This window comes from Panthera pardus, unplaced genomic scaffold (assembly GCF_024362965.1).
Source record: "Panthera pardus isolate Hobbes unplaced genomic scaffold, ASM2436296v1 HiC_scaffold_24, whole genome shotgun sequence".
Taxonomy (NCBI): domain Eukaryota; kingdom Metazoa; phylum Chordata; class Mammalia; order Carnivora; family Felidae; genus Panthera; species Panthera pardus.
Genome location: NW_026526810.1, coordinates 75,602,864 through 75,617,992, shown reverse-complemented (window position 1 = coordinate 75,617,992; position 15,129 = coordinate 75,602,864). Strand labels below are relative to the sequence as shown.

Here is a 15,129-nt window from a genome sequence, read left to right as displayed (position 1 = left end):
CCCACATCTTCTTTGGGAACAAAAGAGAGGCTGTTCTCCTGCAGCCAAGGGAGTCACCAACATGGATTTGGAGGTGTCATTTTTTTCAACCCATTATTTTTAACAGTTATTTCATATAGCTTTCTAGGTCATAATTTTGACTTTTCTTTACCTATGGTGATACGGGGTACATTTGCAGAGTTTCTGAAATGAAACCCAAGACAACTTGCTAAGGGATGATCTGTCCCTCTTCACTAAAACAAACAAAACAAGTGGCTGTCTTTGTCAATTGATGATTAAAAGCCCCAGAAGAATGCCTTGCACTGAAGCTGTGTGATCCGGGAGCTAGCCCAGAAGGGCAGAGCTCAGGTCCCAGGCCAGCACAGCCTGGTAGGGAGAAGAGATTTTTACCTGACTTTTCTTTGGCTCCCTCAGGCAAGATCCTCAAAGTATAAGGTCGCTTTGAAATGTCCTCATCACACACAGACAAGCTCACAAAAGTGTGAGAACACACAAATGAAGGTGATGTGTGCCTAGGCCTTGCATGCCAGAAGAGAGCCCTGGAAAAGAGCCCTGGAAAATACTGATTCCCTTTTGTGGAAGTTCCAGGTGATCTTGTTTAGCATAGCTGGGGATAAAAGCGACATTTAAAAATAGTCTGCTTTCGGGGCGCCTGGGTGGCTCAGTCGGTTGGGCATCCAACTTCGGCTCAGGTCATGATCTTGCGGTCCGTGAGTTCGAGCCCCGCGTTGGGCTCTGTGCTGACAGCTCAGAGCTTGGAGCTTGTTTCAGATTCTGTGTCTCCCTCTCTTTGCCCCTCCCCTATTCACGCTCTGTCTTTCTCTGTCTCAAAAATAAATAAACGTTAAAAAAAAAAATTAAAAAAAAAATAAAAAGAGTCTACTTTCTGCATGAAAAACATTGGTACTGCATCAGGGTAGTGTATCTGAGGCAAAAGAAGAACTGACTTGGACAAGTCAGTCTCTGGAATGACACTGGCTTGTTTCTAGTGTATATGCGTCATCTTCACTCAGGGATGGCAAAAGAGGATTTCTATTTCATTTCTAAATAACAGTGCTATAGCTAAGGGAAATAATTTTGCATATGTAATTTTTTGGATAAAAGCTGAATTTATGCATAAGTGATGATCTCTTTGGGTTATGAAAAGATTCGTTTTGGTTAGGCTGCTTTCTGGCTACTAGATTGGACACATACATGTGCACATGGGCATTAACAGGAGGCAGGCCAGTTTTGGCTAATTGCGAACTAGTCTGGATCATGGCTACGGCTACAGTAGAGATGCATTTTATATGCGATTCATCAGAGATAGCCGTGGTACATTATCTGGTGGATTTATCTTTGCTTATATTGTATGAATATGGAAAGGAATTAAATGTGTGTTTACAGTTTGATAAACATTCAACATAAATTATACATTTTAATTTCATTTATTAGTTGGGGACCATGGAAAGCAGAAATTTCATTGCAGGCAAACTGCCATTCAGATTGAAGGATTAGCAGTTTCCTGAAAAAGTACGCATATTGCAAAACAAAATTCATTTCCATCTCAAGTGAGTCACCACATGGTTTGTAGTTACTTGGTGTAGTCAGAGTTTTAGAAAGGCAAAAGTAGAAAGTAACTCACGCTAGTGACTCTACGGTTTGTATATTACACTTCTAGTGGATCCAACATTGCCATCAAGAGTAAATCTAGTGCTAATAAATGTCTTACATTCGACAACTTGAATGTTGTAGTCACCACGCAAATTATTAAGCTGTTGATGTCTAAAAGAACTCGGTCTGGTCTTTTAGCATTAGCATGCGGAGCAGTCTCCATGATATTATCTTACCATATAACGACTTCAAAAATCTCACAGAGATTAATGGTGATAACATAATTCCAGAAAGTTGCCACTCTATATGTAGAAATATATTGGCAATAAAAACCAGTCACTGTGTGCCTTTCCCCAGTAGGGGATCTCTCACTTTTCTTTGATTTTTAAAGGCTTCAGATCAATAACTGGAGTGACATTATTAACAGCTCCCTCAACACCTTGGCCAGCGCTAATATTAAATCCATTACACCTTCTGTTTGACATTTGCAGTACAGCAGAAAGTGCTGTAGATACAGTCACATTGTCTGGGGACTGAGGTTGGATGTGGGGTTAGTAAGATGGTTTCCCTTGCCCGACTTCTAAATTCAGTTCATTGATAGGAAACTTGAACAACAACAACAACAAAAAGAATCAAAGAACATCACCCCACCCCCACCAATAGTACATTAGATGGCAAATAATTCACCCTTAAAGATACAAGTGTATCTCATATCTAAGCAGTTTTTGAAACAAAATAGCAACCTGATCCTCAGATAAATTTTTACATTCATTATTGTTACTCCTAACCGTTTATTCCTCTAATTACATCACTTATTGTGAACACTGTCTAATGAATTCTGAGGAATTGTGTTCCTGTAGAATCAAGTGCTGATCAAATTTACCACAGCATAAGTAGAAAATGCAGATTATTTCCATGCAGGCAAGTACTCAACTGCGTCAGTTCTGCTTGTCTTTAAAATATTCAGGATATAGAGTAGGCATAATAGCGTAAAGATCATACTATGAGATGATGATGTTAACCCCCCCATAACAGGGTAGGTCTGCCTGAAACTTGAGACAGAGCGCAGTAACCTCTACGTTAGACAATCAATGGTTAACCATGCTGCTATAGTTATTCTTGACCAAAAGTACTGTCTCATACATTTTGCTAAATTGTCTAAATCCTGGTGCAGTATCGATCTCTCTCTCTATGAGCTCGTACCCATTCAATAAGCTGCAAGAACCTCTTGTCCTGGCTGAATTCCCTCTGAAGCAGGGCCCAGGTATGTTACTCCCGCCAGGGCTCCTACAGTTGGAACTTGATTGTTAGCTAGTGGGAAACAAACCATTGGAGACAGAAAGGACATTTTATGTTAAAGTGAGAGACGGGACAGAGAAAGTTGCCTGGGAGGTTAAGTGGAAAAGCAGATTACCAGAAGCCTGTATGTTATCTTATTTCAGACAGAGACCCCTCTCCCCCCCAACCACTACATACTTATATATGTATACAGGAATAGAAGATCTGGAAAGATAGGAAACATAGAACGCACATGAACAGTGGTCATTTTGGGGTAGTGGGATTTTTGGTGGTCTTTATTCTTTCCTGCATTCTCTAAACTTTTTACAATAAGAATGAGTTAATTTTATAATTAGAAAAAAAGAATAAAACCCAATTTTACGACCTCACTTAAGGAAAATAACACTTTCAGAATAAGGAGATTTTTAAAGTTCCTCCAGATTTTTTGAAGGAGCTGCTCTTCTGTTTATTAAGCACTTAAAAGATGCAGCACTGAAATTTATTAAGAGAAGAAGATAGCACTCATAATCCCAAGATTACAGAATCATTGAAAGTAATGAAAAGATACACGCAGATCTGGAAAAAGAAAAGGTTCCATCAGGTCCCAGAGGTTGTATGCTCCCCCTGTCCCCTGTTTCAGGAGCCTCAGGTTGATACCAGCTCTTCCAAAATGTTTAGACCTACATAGGCAGGCACTCTAGAACGGTCTAACTTTTCAAACAAGGCCTCTCATGTATTTTTCCTCTGCCTGCTTTAAGATTTCTCTAAAAGAAATACCGTATTTACTTCAACTATGACTAACGATGCATACATATCAAATATTTATTTGGGTTTCCAATAGTCAAGAGATTCCTCCTCTCCTCCTCCCCCCCCCCCCCCCCCCCGGCCATTATCTTGAGACTGGTTCAAGATAAGACAGTCACAGGGCTGGGAGTTCAAAGAAACAGTATTCTTATTACGGCACAGTATCACTGCCTGTTAGGCTGGTTTAGTCACTTATTTCCTTTTATTATAATGCCAAATGTTATTTAGATTTCAGTCATTTAGTAATGCTACACTGAACACATCAGGGCTTCTGAAGAAGTCCATACCTTCATTTTCATAATCACCACATATTGATATCCCCTTTCCAACAAAATTACACTACTATTTAAAAAAGAATCTGTGTTTCATCATCGTTTAAAAGATTACGATGCAATGAACAAGTCTTCAAAAATGTCCCCTCATATTATTAAGAATTAGGAAATCTTGTTAAAATTCCTTCAGCCTGTAAGAAACATAAGCAGCTTTGGGATGTAGTGCCTGACATGAACTTTTTAAGTAATTCCCTTGGAGCAGTGATCTGCATTAGTGAAGATATTTAGTTAAAGGTAGCACCTTGAGCTGCTTTTCAGTATTTGAGCAGTCAGTCTAATTGCCTTTTAAGCCTAAGGTTGAAAATAACCAAGGCTACAGATTTTTAAGGCAAAGTAAGTTTCACATTTTGTAATAGTAAGAGATAGACTCTTCATCAAGGAAGAGAAACCCTTCTTACACGACTGTCGCTAATGAGCCCCGGCTGTTGAGAAATGTAGAAAGCAGAATTTTCAATTTTACTAGTTAGGATGGCTCAAAGAAGCCTGGGAGGGCCGGGGAAAGAAACCAAGGAGATTGTCAATCACACTTCAATGTTGAACGACACAGGAACTTTAAAGGAGATATGTTATTCTAATATCCAGAATTAAAAGATTCTAAGTGGGAACTGAGTTCTAACAGTGTGCCTAGAGTTGTTTTATGCATCGTGGTGCTTCGTGGAAGGCATGGGATTGATCAGAGTTCTTATAATCAATCTTAAACCAGTTTGATTTTGACTTGAGCTCACGATATCCCTGCAGAACTGGTTTACAGGCTGTGGTTTGTTTTTTTTCTCCCGATCAAAATCTTTTCCAAGTGACAAGTTACTTACCCTTAACATGTGTTTGGGGAGACATGAAGCTCAATATGAATCAACAGTGTGACCTGGCTGCCAAGAGGACCTAATTCAACCTTAGGTTGTCTCAAGAAAAGTACAGTAGCCTAAACTGTGAAAGAGGACTGCCCCTCTGCTTTGTCCTAGTCAGAATACATCTAGAGGACTTCACTGAGTTCTCAGAGGGTCACTAACAAACTGAAGCGCAGCCGGGGGTGGGTGACTAGGGTGGTGGGGGTCTTAGGAACATGCCACTGAAAACGGTTGTAGGATTCCACGCTGTTTGACCTGAAAAGGAGAAGGAAGCCAGGAGGGAGGGAGGGAGAATCTGGTGTATCTGACTTCACGTATTTGAGAGGCTAGGATGGTGAGGAAGCAGATTTGAAATGAGATCTGAAATGAGATCCCCAGAGGACAGATGTGGGGTCAGTGGAAGCCAAGTTAGATTTTGGCTCCATATTCAGAGAACTTTCTCTTGGAGCTGTGCACCAGTGGGCGGGGCAGCCTTGAGGTGTCTGAGCTTCCTACTGGGGCAGAAGGTTAGCCCTTGGTTTTGACGGAGAGGGAAGGCTGGAGATCTTCTCAACTTGAGAGTTTGTCAGTCAGGGAAACAAGGGTTTTATAAACTTGAACTCTTACACACTGAGTGTGGACAGTCCTGAGCTGCCAGGTTTCCCAATCCATCATCCAGAAAGGAAGAGTAAAAACCTATTTTCATGTGCTGCTTCTCAAATCTGCCCAGATAGGAATATTCTAATGACCAAAAGCAGTTTGAATGATCTCACTGACATATCTATTCAGTGAAGTCAGTGAGCAATGCTAGAAGAAATGTATGACTTCCCTGTGAACAAATTATTTTCATTTGTAAATGGCCAAGGGTAGTCTCAAATACTCTCTCTTCTCATGTCTGGTGCTCATTGGAGAAAGAGGCTCATCAGTGCTGCAGAATGGTGTCCTAGAAGCTGCAGATAACTTAGCCAAGGAAACATGAATTGATTTTAGATGGAATCAACATATTTCCAAACAGGTCAATAGGTTATTTTTTTTTCCCCCTTCTGTGTGAGCAGACATACTGTGATTATTTTTAAGCAGGTCAAATTTAAGTATTTTCTTAGAATTATTTTAGTATTAATCTTAAGACAGGTTTTTCCCCCCATGTTTCTTTCTACAAAACGAGTTTGCGTTGCAAAGCTGTTTTAAAACAACATATCAAGTAAAGTACAAGCATCTTTAAAGAGTGCAAAAATAATTTCCCAAGTAAGCAAATAAAACTTTGCACTTCAAATCAGGCCTTGATTCATTAAAAATCTTAAACTTCTCATGAGAAAAATTAACATTTAAACCACTGCTGCTTGGCCAAGCACTCCACCACACAAGAATATGAAATATCTCCTCTAAAAAAGTACAAAAAGGACAAAACCACAAATGTGGAACTTCAATTAATTTAAAGCCCCAATCAGCAAAGAATAAATCCTTCGCAGATCTAATTACCAGCGCTCTCGGAAGACCCAGGCCGACCAGCCAATCTTCCCCGTGTTTGAACAGCTTGATGAACTAGGGGACTGATGGATATCAAGTCATTTTGTTTAATTTATAAATGGATTTTCCCCTAATACTTAAATTATCATCAGTACAACACAATGAAAATGGGAACATTCTGAATGCAAAGTCTATAAGAGTCCTGGAAGGAATCCCAATGAGGAATGTCACCTCTGTTCATTCCTCTATACAATTGATCTAATTAAATACTGAGGGTGGAAAGGCAGTTTAAAATGTAGCCATTTCTGTTTTCTTTTTAGCCTTAATTTATCTGTTCACATCTTTCAAGTACCTTCTGATGCTTACAAAAAAAAAAAAAAAAAAAGAAAGAAACCAAGATTTCTGCAAGTCCCTAATATTTTTAATTCTCTACAAGCTAATATTCAAGGAACCTTTATTACAGATTTTGCTGAATAATAAATAAATGCATTACATTTAGCCATGGTGACAATAAAAGGAAGAGGGCTTTCCAAATCTGAACCTTTTCCCTCTAGTAATTTGAAAGAGAAACTAAAGGAACTAGTACCTTCTCTATGTATTGTTCAACTGAAATTAGATCTCAGGATTATACTTATTAAAATGTCTCCTTATTTTCAAATCTCTTCCTTATTTAATTACTGCATGGGACAGAAAGCTGCATGGAATTGTTAAATACCATTAGACCTATTTATAGTCTCTTCACACGGGCAACTCGAGTGCAATCGTTGGCAAAGGTCCTGCCCACCATCCCACACGATGGAATCGCAATTCCCACCTGGCTCAGGGGTCTCCGACTGGGAGGAGGAAGATGCTGAGCTGGCCCCATCCTCAGCGGTGCCCTGCGAGAGGAGACCCCGCCCAGGGGGGAGCTTCATGCCCAGCTGCTCTGCCATCTCCACGTGGTCCCCCGGGTGGACATAGTCAAAGACGCTGCTGCCTGTCAGCTCCACCTAGAGGGGGAAGAGAAAGGGTGGAAAGAAAGGTGTCACAGCTTCTCCATTTTCAAATTCAGCACGGTTGTGATTCAGATCTTGAGCAGAAAAGGAAATATGGGCAGACCCCAGAAACCATCCTGGTTCTCAGTCTTTATCCTTAAGTGCTTAGGGATTCTTGAAGTTGAAAGACAAAGGTTGTTTTTGTAGGTCTTTAGTTAGCGATTGTTGAGCCCAGTTTTTTCCGCATGTACTGTTGTTTGCATAAAGCCAAAACATTCTGAGAAATGTGGATGAGTCTGCCTCTCTCGTTCAGCTGTTTTATCCACGCATCATCAAATACTTGCGTGTTTGGTGTCAACCGGATGATTGACTGAATCCTACGGTTTTCTTATTGAGAAGTTTGGGCTTTGTGGAGAAACAGCCAGAGATAGCGGATGAGTATTTTCCTTAAAATACACAGAATTCCAAGATGGGTATTTATACATATCAGCTTTCTTCTACGTAAAATTTAGATGGAAGAAGTGCTGCTTACAAATAGATGCAAAGGCACAATGTTTTCATTAAATATTACTCATTAGTTTGGTATCATATGGAGAATCTTCCATGCGAAAGAGGTCAGCTGGGGTCTGAACCCACCATTTTTTTTTCCTGCTAGTATCAGCTTGTTTTGCCTTCACTCCAATAAGATACACGGTACAAATCTCCTTGAGGGAGAAAATGTTGTATTTTGTATACTTTTTGTATCAGGCTGATTCTACAGGTAGGGAATGAACAACAGATATCAGAAGGGGGGTCAGCTGAAATGGAGGCACTGCCTTATTTCCATGCTGTGAGGCGTGGCCCCTGTCTAGCTTGTATGCTGTTCTAAGAAGTTGTGTGCTGTCTAAGGGATTGGCTTTACCTCTGTACTCTTCTGATGGTATAATTCTCACCTCCTTCCAAGAAGAGCAGTAACGTTCCTAAAATAACATTGGGTTACGGCTACTACGACAGGGAGAGATGTATCAGCCACTGAACAAGAAAAAGCTCTTTCCTGGGTCCCTGATGGGTTTCCCTAGTCCTCGGGGGTTTAATGGTCTCAGGCCAGCTATGAGGCACCCACGTGCCAGAAGTTCAGACTCTCCTGTTTCTTGGTGGATATGTCTCTACAACTCCTTCCTACCTCATCTCCCTTTCCTGGGGGATTTGCAGCATCCCTCCAAATTCCACCTGAGAGCCTACACTCTTTCTTCCAAGAAGGAAGGTCAGCAGTGGGCGAACTGTCACAGAGAGCATAATGCCCGGAGCAATTATTATCCCCAGAACTCCAAGTCCCAGCAAAATGATCACATCTACTCCCGGACACCATTTGATTAAAATCGTAACAGGCTACCCATCTTCAACATCTATCAATTAACGGAGGTATAGCCAGAAAAATGGAAGGCTAAATTCAGTTTGGTTAATAGCTATTCCTGAAAAGCCTCGCATAACTTTTACCGAAAATGAGGTACTTTCTCTTTGCTATTAAATTACACTCTCCTACTGTATTACCCGACTACTGACTCCATCATTTTACAATAACTATTTCCTCCATTTGATATTGTTACAGAGCGTAAATCAGGATTCATAAGTGATCAGTTCCTACCCTCTGGGAGGGAGGGATTACATGGAAATAATCCCTTTAATGTGCGCCTTGCCTCTAAGCATTTCACACAGCAATAAATGGGTAAACTGACTTTGAGCAATTAAGAAATTAAATGAAACTAATAAAATGTGTGTTTTAATATTTCTTGATGGTTATTTTGTTTGGGGATTAGTGAATATGAGGAAGTCACTCTCATTTTGCACGGAGTCCGACTGCAGCACTTTAATAAATATTTCTGTCACTTCGCAAACTCCGAGTCTTCCTTTAATACTGCAATGTGCCTTTTGGCACAGACCACAGATTGTGATAAGATGACAACACAGGTGGGAGATTAATAGATTTTTTAGGGGTGCTGGCTATTGAATATTCATGCAAGTCAGTCTTACGGCGAGGAGGAGTAGGCCGCTGTCTCCACAGCCTGCTTTGCTCGGGTGTGCAGGCATTTCCTTTCCATGATATAATGGATGTGCCACGTACAGCACAGCTAGAGCAAGACTAAGTCACAGTGTGCTGTGTCACCGTCCTCCAGTGACCCCAAGAGATCTTCCACCAGGATACCCCGAAGCCTAATAGTGGACAAAGACTATGATAGGATCAAATTCTCTCTGTATGTGTCACACTCAAGGTCACACAGCGTAGGGGAAAGTACAAACTACTTGGAGTCCTAACTTGACTTGGAGATGAGAATCTTTTCCTCCTGTGCTGTGTAACCTTGGACCATTCATTTAACGTCCCTGGGTTTTTACTTTCCTACTTAGAGTTGGCATTTAAGTGGCTGTCCTGCCACTCTGTAGGACTCTGGGGGGGCACCACTCACGTCGGATTCTACACAGAGGGCCCCCCCATGCCACCTCCCTGGGAGTGTCACTCCTTGGGAATGGTGTAAGGCGGGGGCCCTAAGAGCTGAGTTGAAAACAAGACTTGCTCGACCTGTCTAGGGCCTGAGTTTGAAACTCTAGTGAAACCATGCAGAAGAAATTACTTTTTAAGAAACAAGCAACAAAATAAATGCTTGCTGTTGTTGCTGCTGTTTGGCAGATAAGAAAGGATGGCACCCAGACACACATACTCCTACCTACCCGTGGTGAGGCGTTCTTACGGTGTGTGTGTGGGGGGGCTTTGGGACATGGCTTTAATCAGAGGGTGCAGCAGGAGTGATGCCCGCTTTGAGACTCAACTAGAGCACTAACACTATGGGTAGCTACCGACCACCGTGTACAAGTCCTTTCCATACTTTTCTTTGACTCTTCCTCATAACCCTCTTTTGAACTGTTTCGGTAATTCCCGTTTCACAGAAAAGAACCTGAAGAGTAGAAAAGGCTGATGGCGGAGGTAGAATCTGGTTCCAAGTCTGCCTCGACATCCTACCACTTCTCGGATAGTGTGTCTACAGTCAGAGAGGCTGAGCAGGGACCTCTGAGCTCCTCCCATCCTTTAGCTTTACTCTGTTGAGAACACTGAGCGCCATGGAGGCGGCAGGCCAGGGGCAGGCAGCCCGCTCAACCCCATAGCTGAGGAGGCTTTGCCTTCAGACTCTTAGGCCAAAAAAAGATGAGAAAGCAGGTGTACTAAACTGAAAACGATACGGGGCTCGACAAAACTCTATGGGCCTTGAATCCTCCTCCTTACATCTTACATTTGTCTAGCACTTTCTTTTTTCTTCAGTATTTTTTTTCTTTTCCTTTTCTTTTAGATAGAGCAAGTGAGTGGGAAAGGAGAAGAGGGGGAGAGAGAGAATCTCAAGCAGGCCCCACACTCGGCACGGAGCCCAACACGGTGCTCCACCCCATGACCCTGGGATCATGACCTGAGCTGAAATCAAGAGTCTCACACTTAACTGCCTGAGCTACCCAGGCGCGTCTGTCTAGCATTTTTAATATTCCTTACACTGCTTTTCAATTCACTTTATTAGATTTTAGAGCTGGAAGAGACCTTACAAACCGTCCATTAATACCCTCTTATTTAATAGGTGAGAAGTTAAAAACGCTTGTTCAAATTTACCCAGCTGTTTGCTGGTAGAAGTAGGGCGGTAAGCCCAGCTGGCTAACTCAGTTAACCACTTTTCTCACCCCTTGTCTGCTTTTCTCTCTTAGGAAGGCTGGCTAGAACTCACCTGCCACTAAATTCTGTGTCGCAAAATACACCACAGGAGCGAAGACTGGGGATCTTTTACTTGGGAAACAGACATTACTTCATGTTACCTTGAAATAGGAAAAATAAATACAGCTCCAATCCAATGGTACTATAGTTAATTAGGTATCTTCACATCCTCAGTTACCAACTCTTCCAAAACTTGCCTGCTGAGAACTAGGACTGACTAGAGTCTTACACACAGTAGCTCTATAACAAATGTTTGCTGAATGAATAAAAGATAGACATTGAGGCCTGTGCTTGATTCGAACAAGTGTAGGATGGTTCTTTTATATTATTCATGGCATGATTATTATAACATTTGCCCTGTAAAATGAGGTGCCATATATAGCACCATAATATATTTATTTCCCATAAGTATTTATTGAATGCATTGAGACTTCTGCCTTCTTCTGTAAAAGGCAACTGAGCTTAATGGAGGACAGAACTATAAAAATGCCAGGAAAATACAGGTTTTAAGGAACTCTTTAATACAGCCATCTTTTGTAACCCTCTCTTTGCAGTCTATGATAGAGCTGTGGTTAGCCGGTTATCCAAATGTTCACATAGTTTCATTAAGTATCCTTTCAAGTTAATGGTAGAAATTCGGAGAGATTTTATTTTATATCAATTATAACCTACATAATGGAAAGGTATACCTTTGTGCTCTTCTGATTAGTGCAAACTGCATTGTGAGGCAAATATGAGACACTCTTCATTTTCTAGTAAGTCCAATCACCTTATGTGGTGGTGAAAAAAAAAAAAGTTTATTAAACTCAAGCACAGACCCAGGGGACTTTGAGATGTTTCTCTAACCTAAGAAGGAAAAGTAAGCAGTGATGTTTTCAACCTTGCTCATTCAGTCCATCTTTACTCCAGCTTTGTGACGCTGAGAGAGAAATTCTTCTCTCATATTGCTTAGTGTGTTAGAAAACAGCTAAGAATGTGTAAGGGGCAGGAGAGAGCCAATGAGTAATAAGCAGTCAGATCCAGGAACAGCATTTCACTTAAATTCCTTTCTCCCTGTGCTTCCCCACTCAAAGCTACCATAGATTCCTCCAGAAAAGACTGTAGCAACTAGTGACATCTGCATAGTCAAGCTAAACCATGGCTTTCCTCAAATTTAATTCACATTCTGTTAGCTTGCATGCAATTTGCACACTAGACACAGTTGATTTGGTAACTCTGAAGTTTCCTGGAAAAAAATGTAAATATATTATACAGTGGTTTCAGTTGACTTTTCCATGTAGGGTCACTGTACCCTGCTGGTAGATAGGATGGGGGACTAATTTGTCTTCTCATACATCAAGCAAGCATGCCAATAGCCTTCGCTTGGCCCCCTGGGGTGAGCAAATACTTTTTAAGTACAGTGATGTACTAACAGTGCAACTCACTGAATTCAGTGCCCCTTTGACTGAGATGGCTGGGTACAAATGAGGAACAGGTAGCAATGTTGCCAGTCATCTCCATAGTGGAACAGCTTAAGGAAGATGCTTCTTTCTTTCTTTAAAAATATTTCAGTCTTAAGAATAACACAGCGTTCATTTTTAGCACATAAAAAATATCACTTAGAACCTGCCATTTAACATACCTTTTTCCTAAACCTTTTGTAATTTTTTTTTTAAAGAGATTTTTGAGAGCATTGAGATTGCTGGGAGGACTGGAGGCATTTTGGGTTCAGCCCTTTTTCCAGAGTGCTTTGCAGCTGGGCCCTACTCCTACAGAGGATGGCAGTAAAATTGGGACAGAAGGTCAGACCTGAGAGAAAAATATGTTAGTGGCAAATGGTTTGGAGAATGAACTCCCAGGTTAGGCTTTCAGATCTACTGTAAGACCCTGGTTAGAAAATACCCAGGATAAGATGGAAATTCTATCTCAGCATGGCAGGTTAGGATTTGTAGTTTTTTGGGGGTCCCATTTATATTATTGAGGGATAATAAAGTGATAAAAGAATAAAATATAATAAGATGTGATAGCTTGATTAGCATAGGTTTTCTTTGGATTTACTGGTATCTTAATGCCATCTTCATAACTTCCTACGTATTGCAGAACTCTACTGAATATTTATGAACTGTTTTGACAGCAACTTGATGTTCTTTACTGCTCTGTCTCATTCTATGTATTTGCTGACTTATCTGAAGAAAAACGCATAAAAGCATTGGGTCTGTTACAGAAATACATGTATAAATTAGTAGAACAAGAAGAAAGAAAGGTTCTATATCAGAACTATGAGGTAGAATGAAACATCCTTGCAATGTCATCAAATAAGAAAACGAATCCAACTCTCCTCTTACAGATATGTTAACAGAGCTCTCCCTTAGAAGAATTTGAGCTAAAAGATACCATATCATGTGTTTATTTTATCTTCAGAAATAAACATTTCAGCTCCTTTGGGAATCAGTGAGGCCAAGTACTTTTTCGTTGTTGTTTTTTGTATGCTTTTCTATAACTCCTGGAGTGCCCGACTTGAGAATTTGCAACCACAGCATCCAAAGAGACTATAGCCTCACCTAGTTCTGAACTTTGATTAAGAAGTGCCAGAAGATAATTCCAGTGGATTTCTTAGTTCTCAGAGAAGAAAAAGAAAAAAGCTGTTGGAGAAATGGAACAAAAGGAGAAACAACAAATTGAGGATACTGCTTCAAATTTAGGCACAGTTATGTGGAACAGCATGCTGCTTTTATGACTATCACTCCCAACAGTTGAATTGATCAAGGACACTATTAAATATTCAAAAGTGTTAGATGGGTCATTACTTAGAATACAACTGAGCATATTTGAATACTTCTAGAAGTAGTCTGGGTATAAAACAGACCCAGACTTTTGAAGTCTCCCCCATTTTTTTTCCTGCTTAAGAAATAAATTATATACTGTATTTCATTTTTTCTTTCTATGGTTCAGGTATTTCTCCATCACCGGGTATTATGAAAGCAGTGGTCTTAGAATAGTTTTGATGTGTCAATATCCTTTTTCTTTCATTAAGAGACACTGGTTAAAAGAAGAACCTCGAGAATGCTGCAATACTGAAGGGACATTACATCACAGGAATGAGCCCAGGGATTTGTGAAGGTGATGAAATCAAGAAATTTTAAAACCTGGCTTTACAAGGTTCCTATAGTTTTGAAGTTTTAAAGTGTCTGGAGGGTAGGAAAGGCCAACTTTTTACTATTTCTCATAGTGCTGGAAAGGAAAAAAGGATGCAATTAAAGGTTACATCATAGTAAAGAGTGAGATGATGCCAAGAAAGAAGGATTAACAATCTTAAAAGAAAATGAAGTCAATCTCCCTTTTCTGAAGATCACACAGATAGTAAGATGTCACTTTCAAAGCTTCTTCATTACCTTGGTAGTAAGGAGAGCAATCAACATAAAATACCTGATATTGGCAAAGTTAATCCATTATCCTCAAATTTTATATGGTTCAATATTTGTCATTTAAATCTAGATACACATTGAAATGCATGTTTGGTATCAACATATCTTCATTTTTGTTTATTATTATTCTCAGAGTGAATTTTGTCCTTCGTTTGGCAGCACGAACAAGAAAAAGTAGAAAATACTTGCAAGTTAAGATGAAATTAAAATTTTTCCCTGATTCTAAACAGCCCTTTTATTTTTAAGAAAGATAAACGGATAAGGACAACAGGAATAATTATGGGGTTGACTTTTCCATTTGTATTTTGAATTTTTTTTTAATGTTTATTCATTTTTGAGAGAGAGAGAGGGGGAGGCACAGAATCCGAAGCAGGCTCCAGGCTCTGAGCTGTCAGCACAGAGCCCGACGTGGGGCTCGAACTTGTGAACCGTGAGATCATGACCTGAGCCAAAATCGGACGCTTAACTGACTGAGCCCCCCACACGCCCCTCCATTTGTGTTGTGAAAGTTTCATAGTATTATTTTATTGTAGTCATAGAAAACCAAGGCAGCTCATAGGACTAAGACTTTGGATATGTTTCTTGTGCACAAATAACAGAGTTAATCACACGTGGTTGTTTTTAAAGGGGCTACTCTACGATGGAGGCCCTCACCAGGAGCTAAGTCACAGCGTTTAAGTGATGCTGTTGAGAAAAACAATGATGGCAACAAATAACAAAACCTGAAAG

The 15,129-nt window shown here is 40.4% G+C and overlaps 1 protein-coding gene and 1 long non-coding RNA gene across 10 annotated transcripts in view; one reads left to right on the top strand and one right to left on the bottom strand.

Moving 5' to 3' along the window:
• Positions 1-15,129, bottom strand: part of NPAS3 (neuronal PAS domain protein 3) — an 857,733-nt gene that overhangs the window by 120,901 nt on the left and 721,703 nt on the right. For all 9 annotated transcript variants that reach the window (XM_053889336.1, XM_053889339.1, XM_053889341.1 and 6 more), the window contains one exon: positions 7,113-7,287. In XM_053889336.1, coding sequence (XP_053745311.1) covers positions 7,113-7,287 — 175 coding nt within the window. The remainder of the gene's footprint in view (positions 1-7,112; positions 7,288-15,129) is intronic.
• Positions 1-15,129, top strand: part of LOC109254305 (uncharacterized) — a 212,729-nt gene that overhangs the window by 190,320 nt on the left and 7,280 nt on the right. The gene's annotated exons all lie outside the window — the stretch shown is intronic.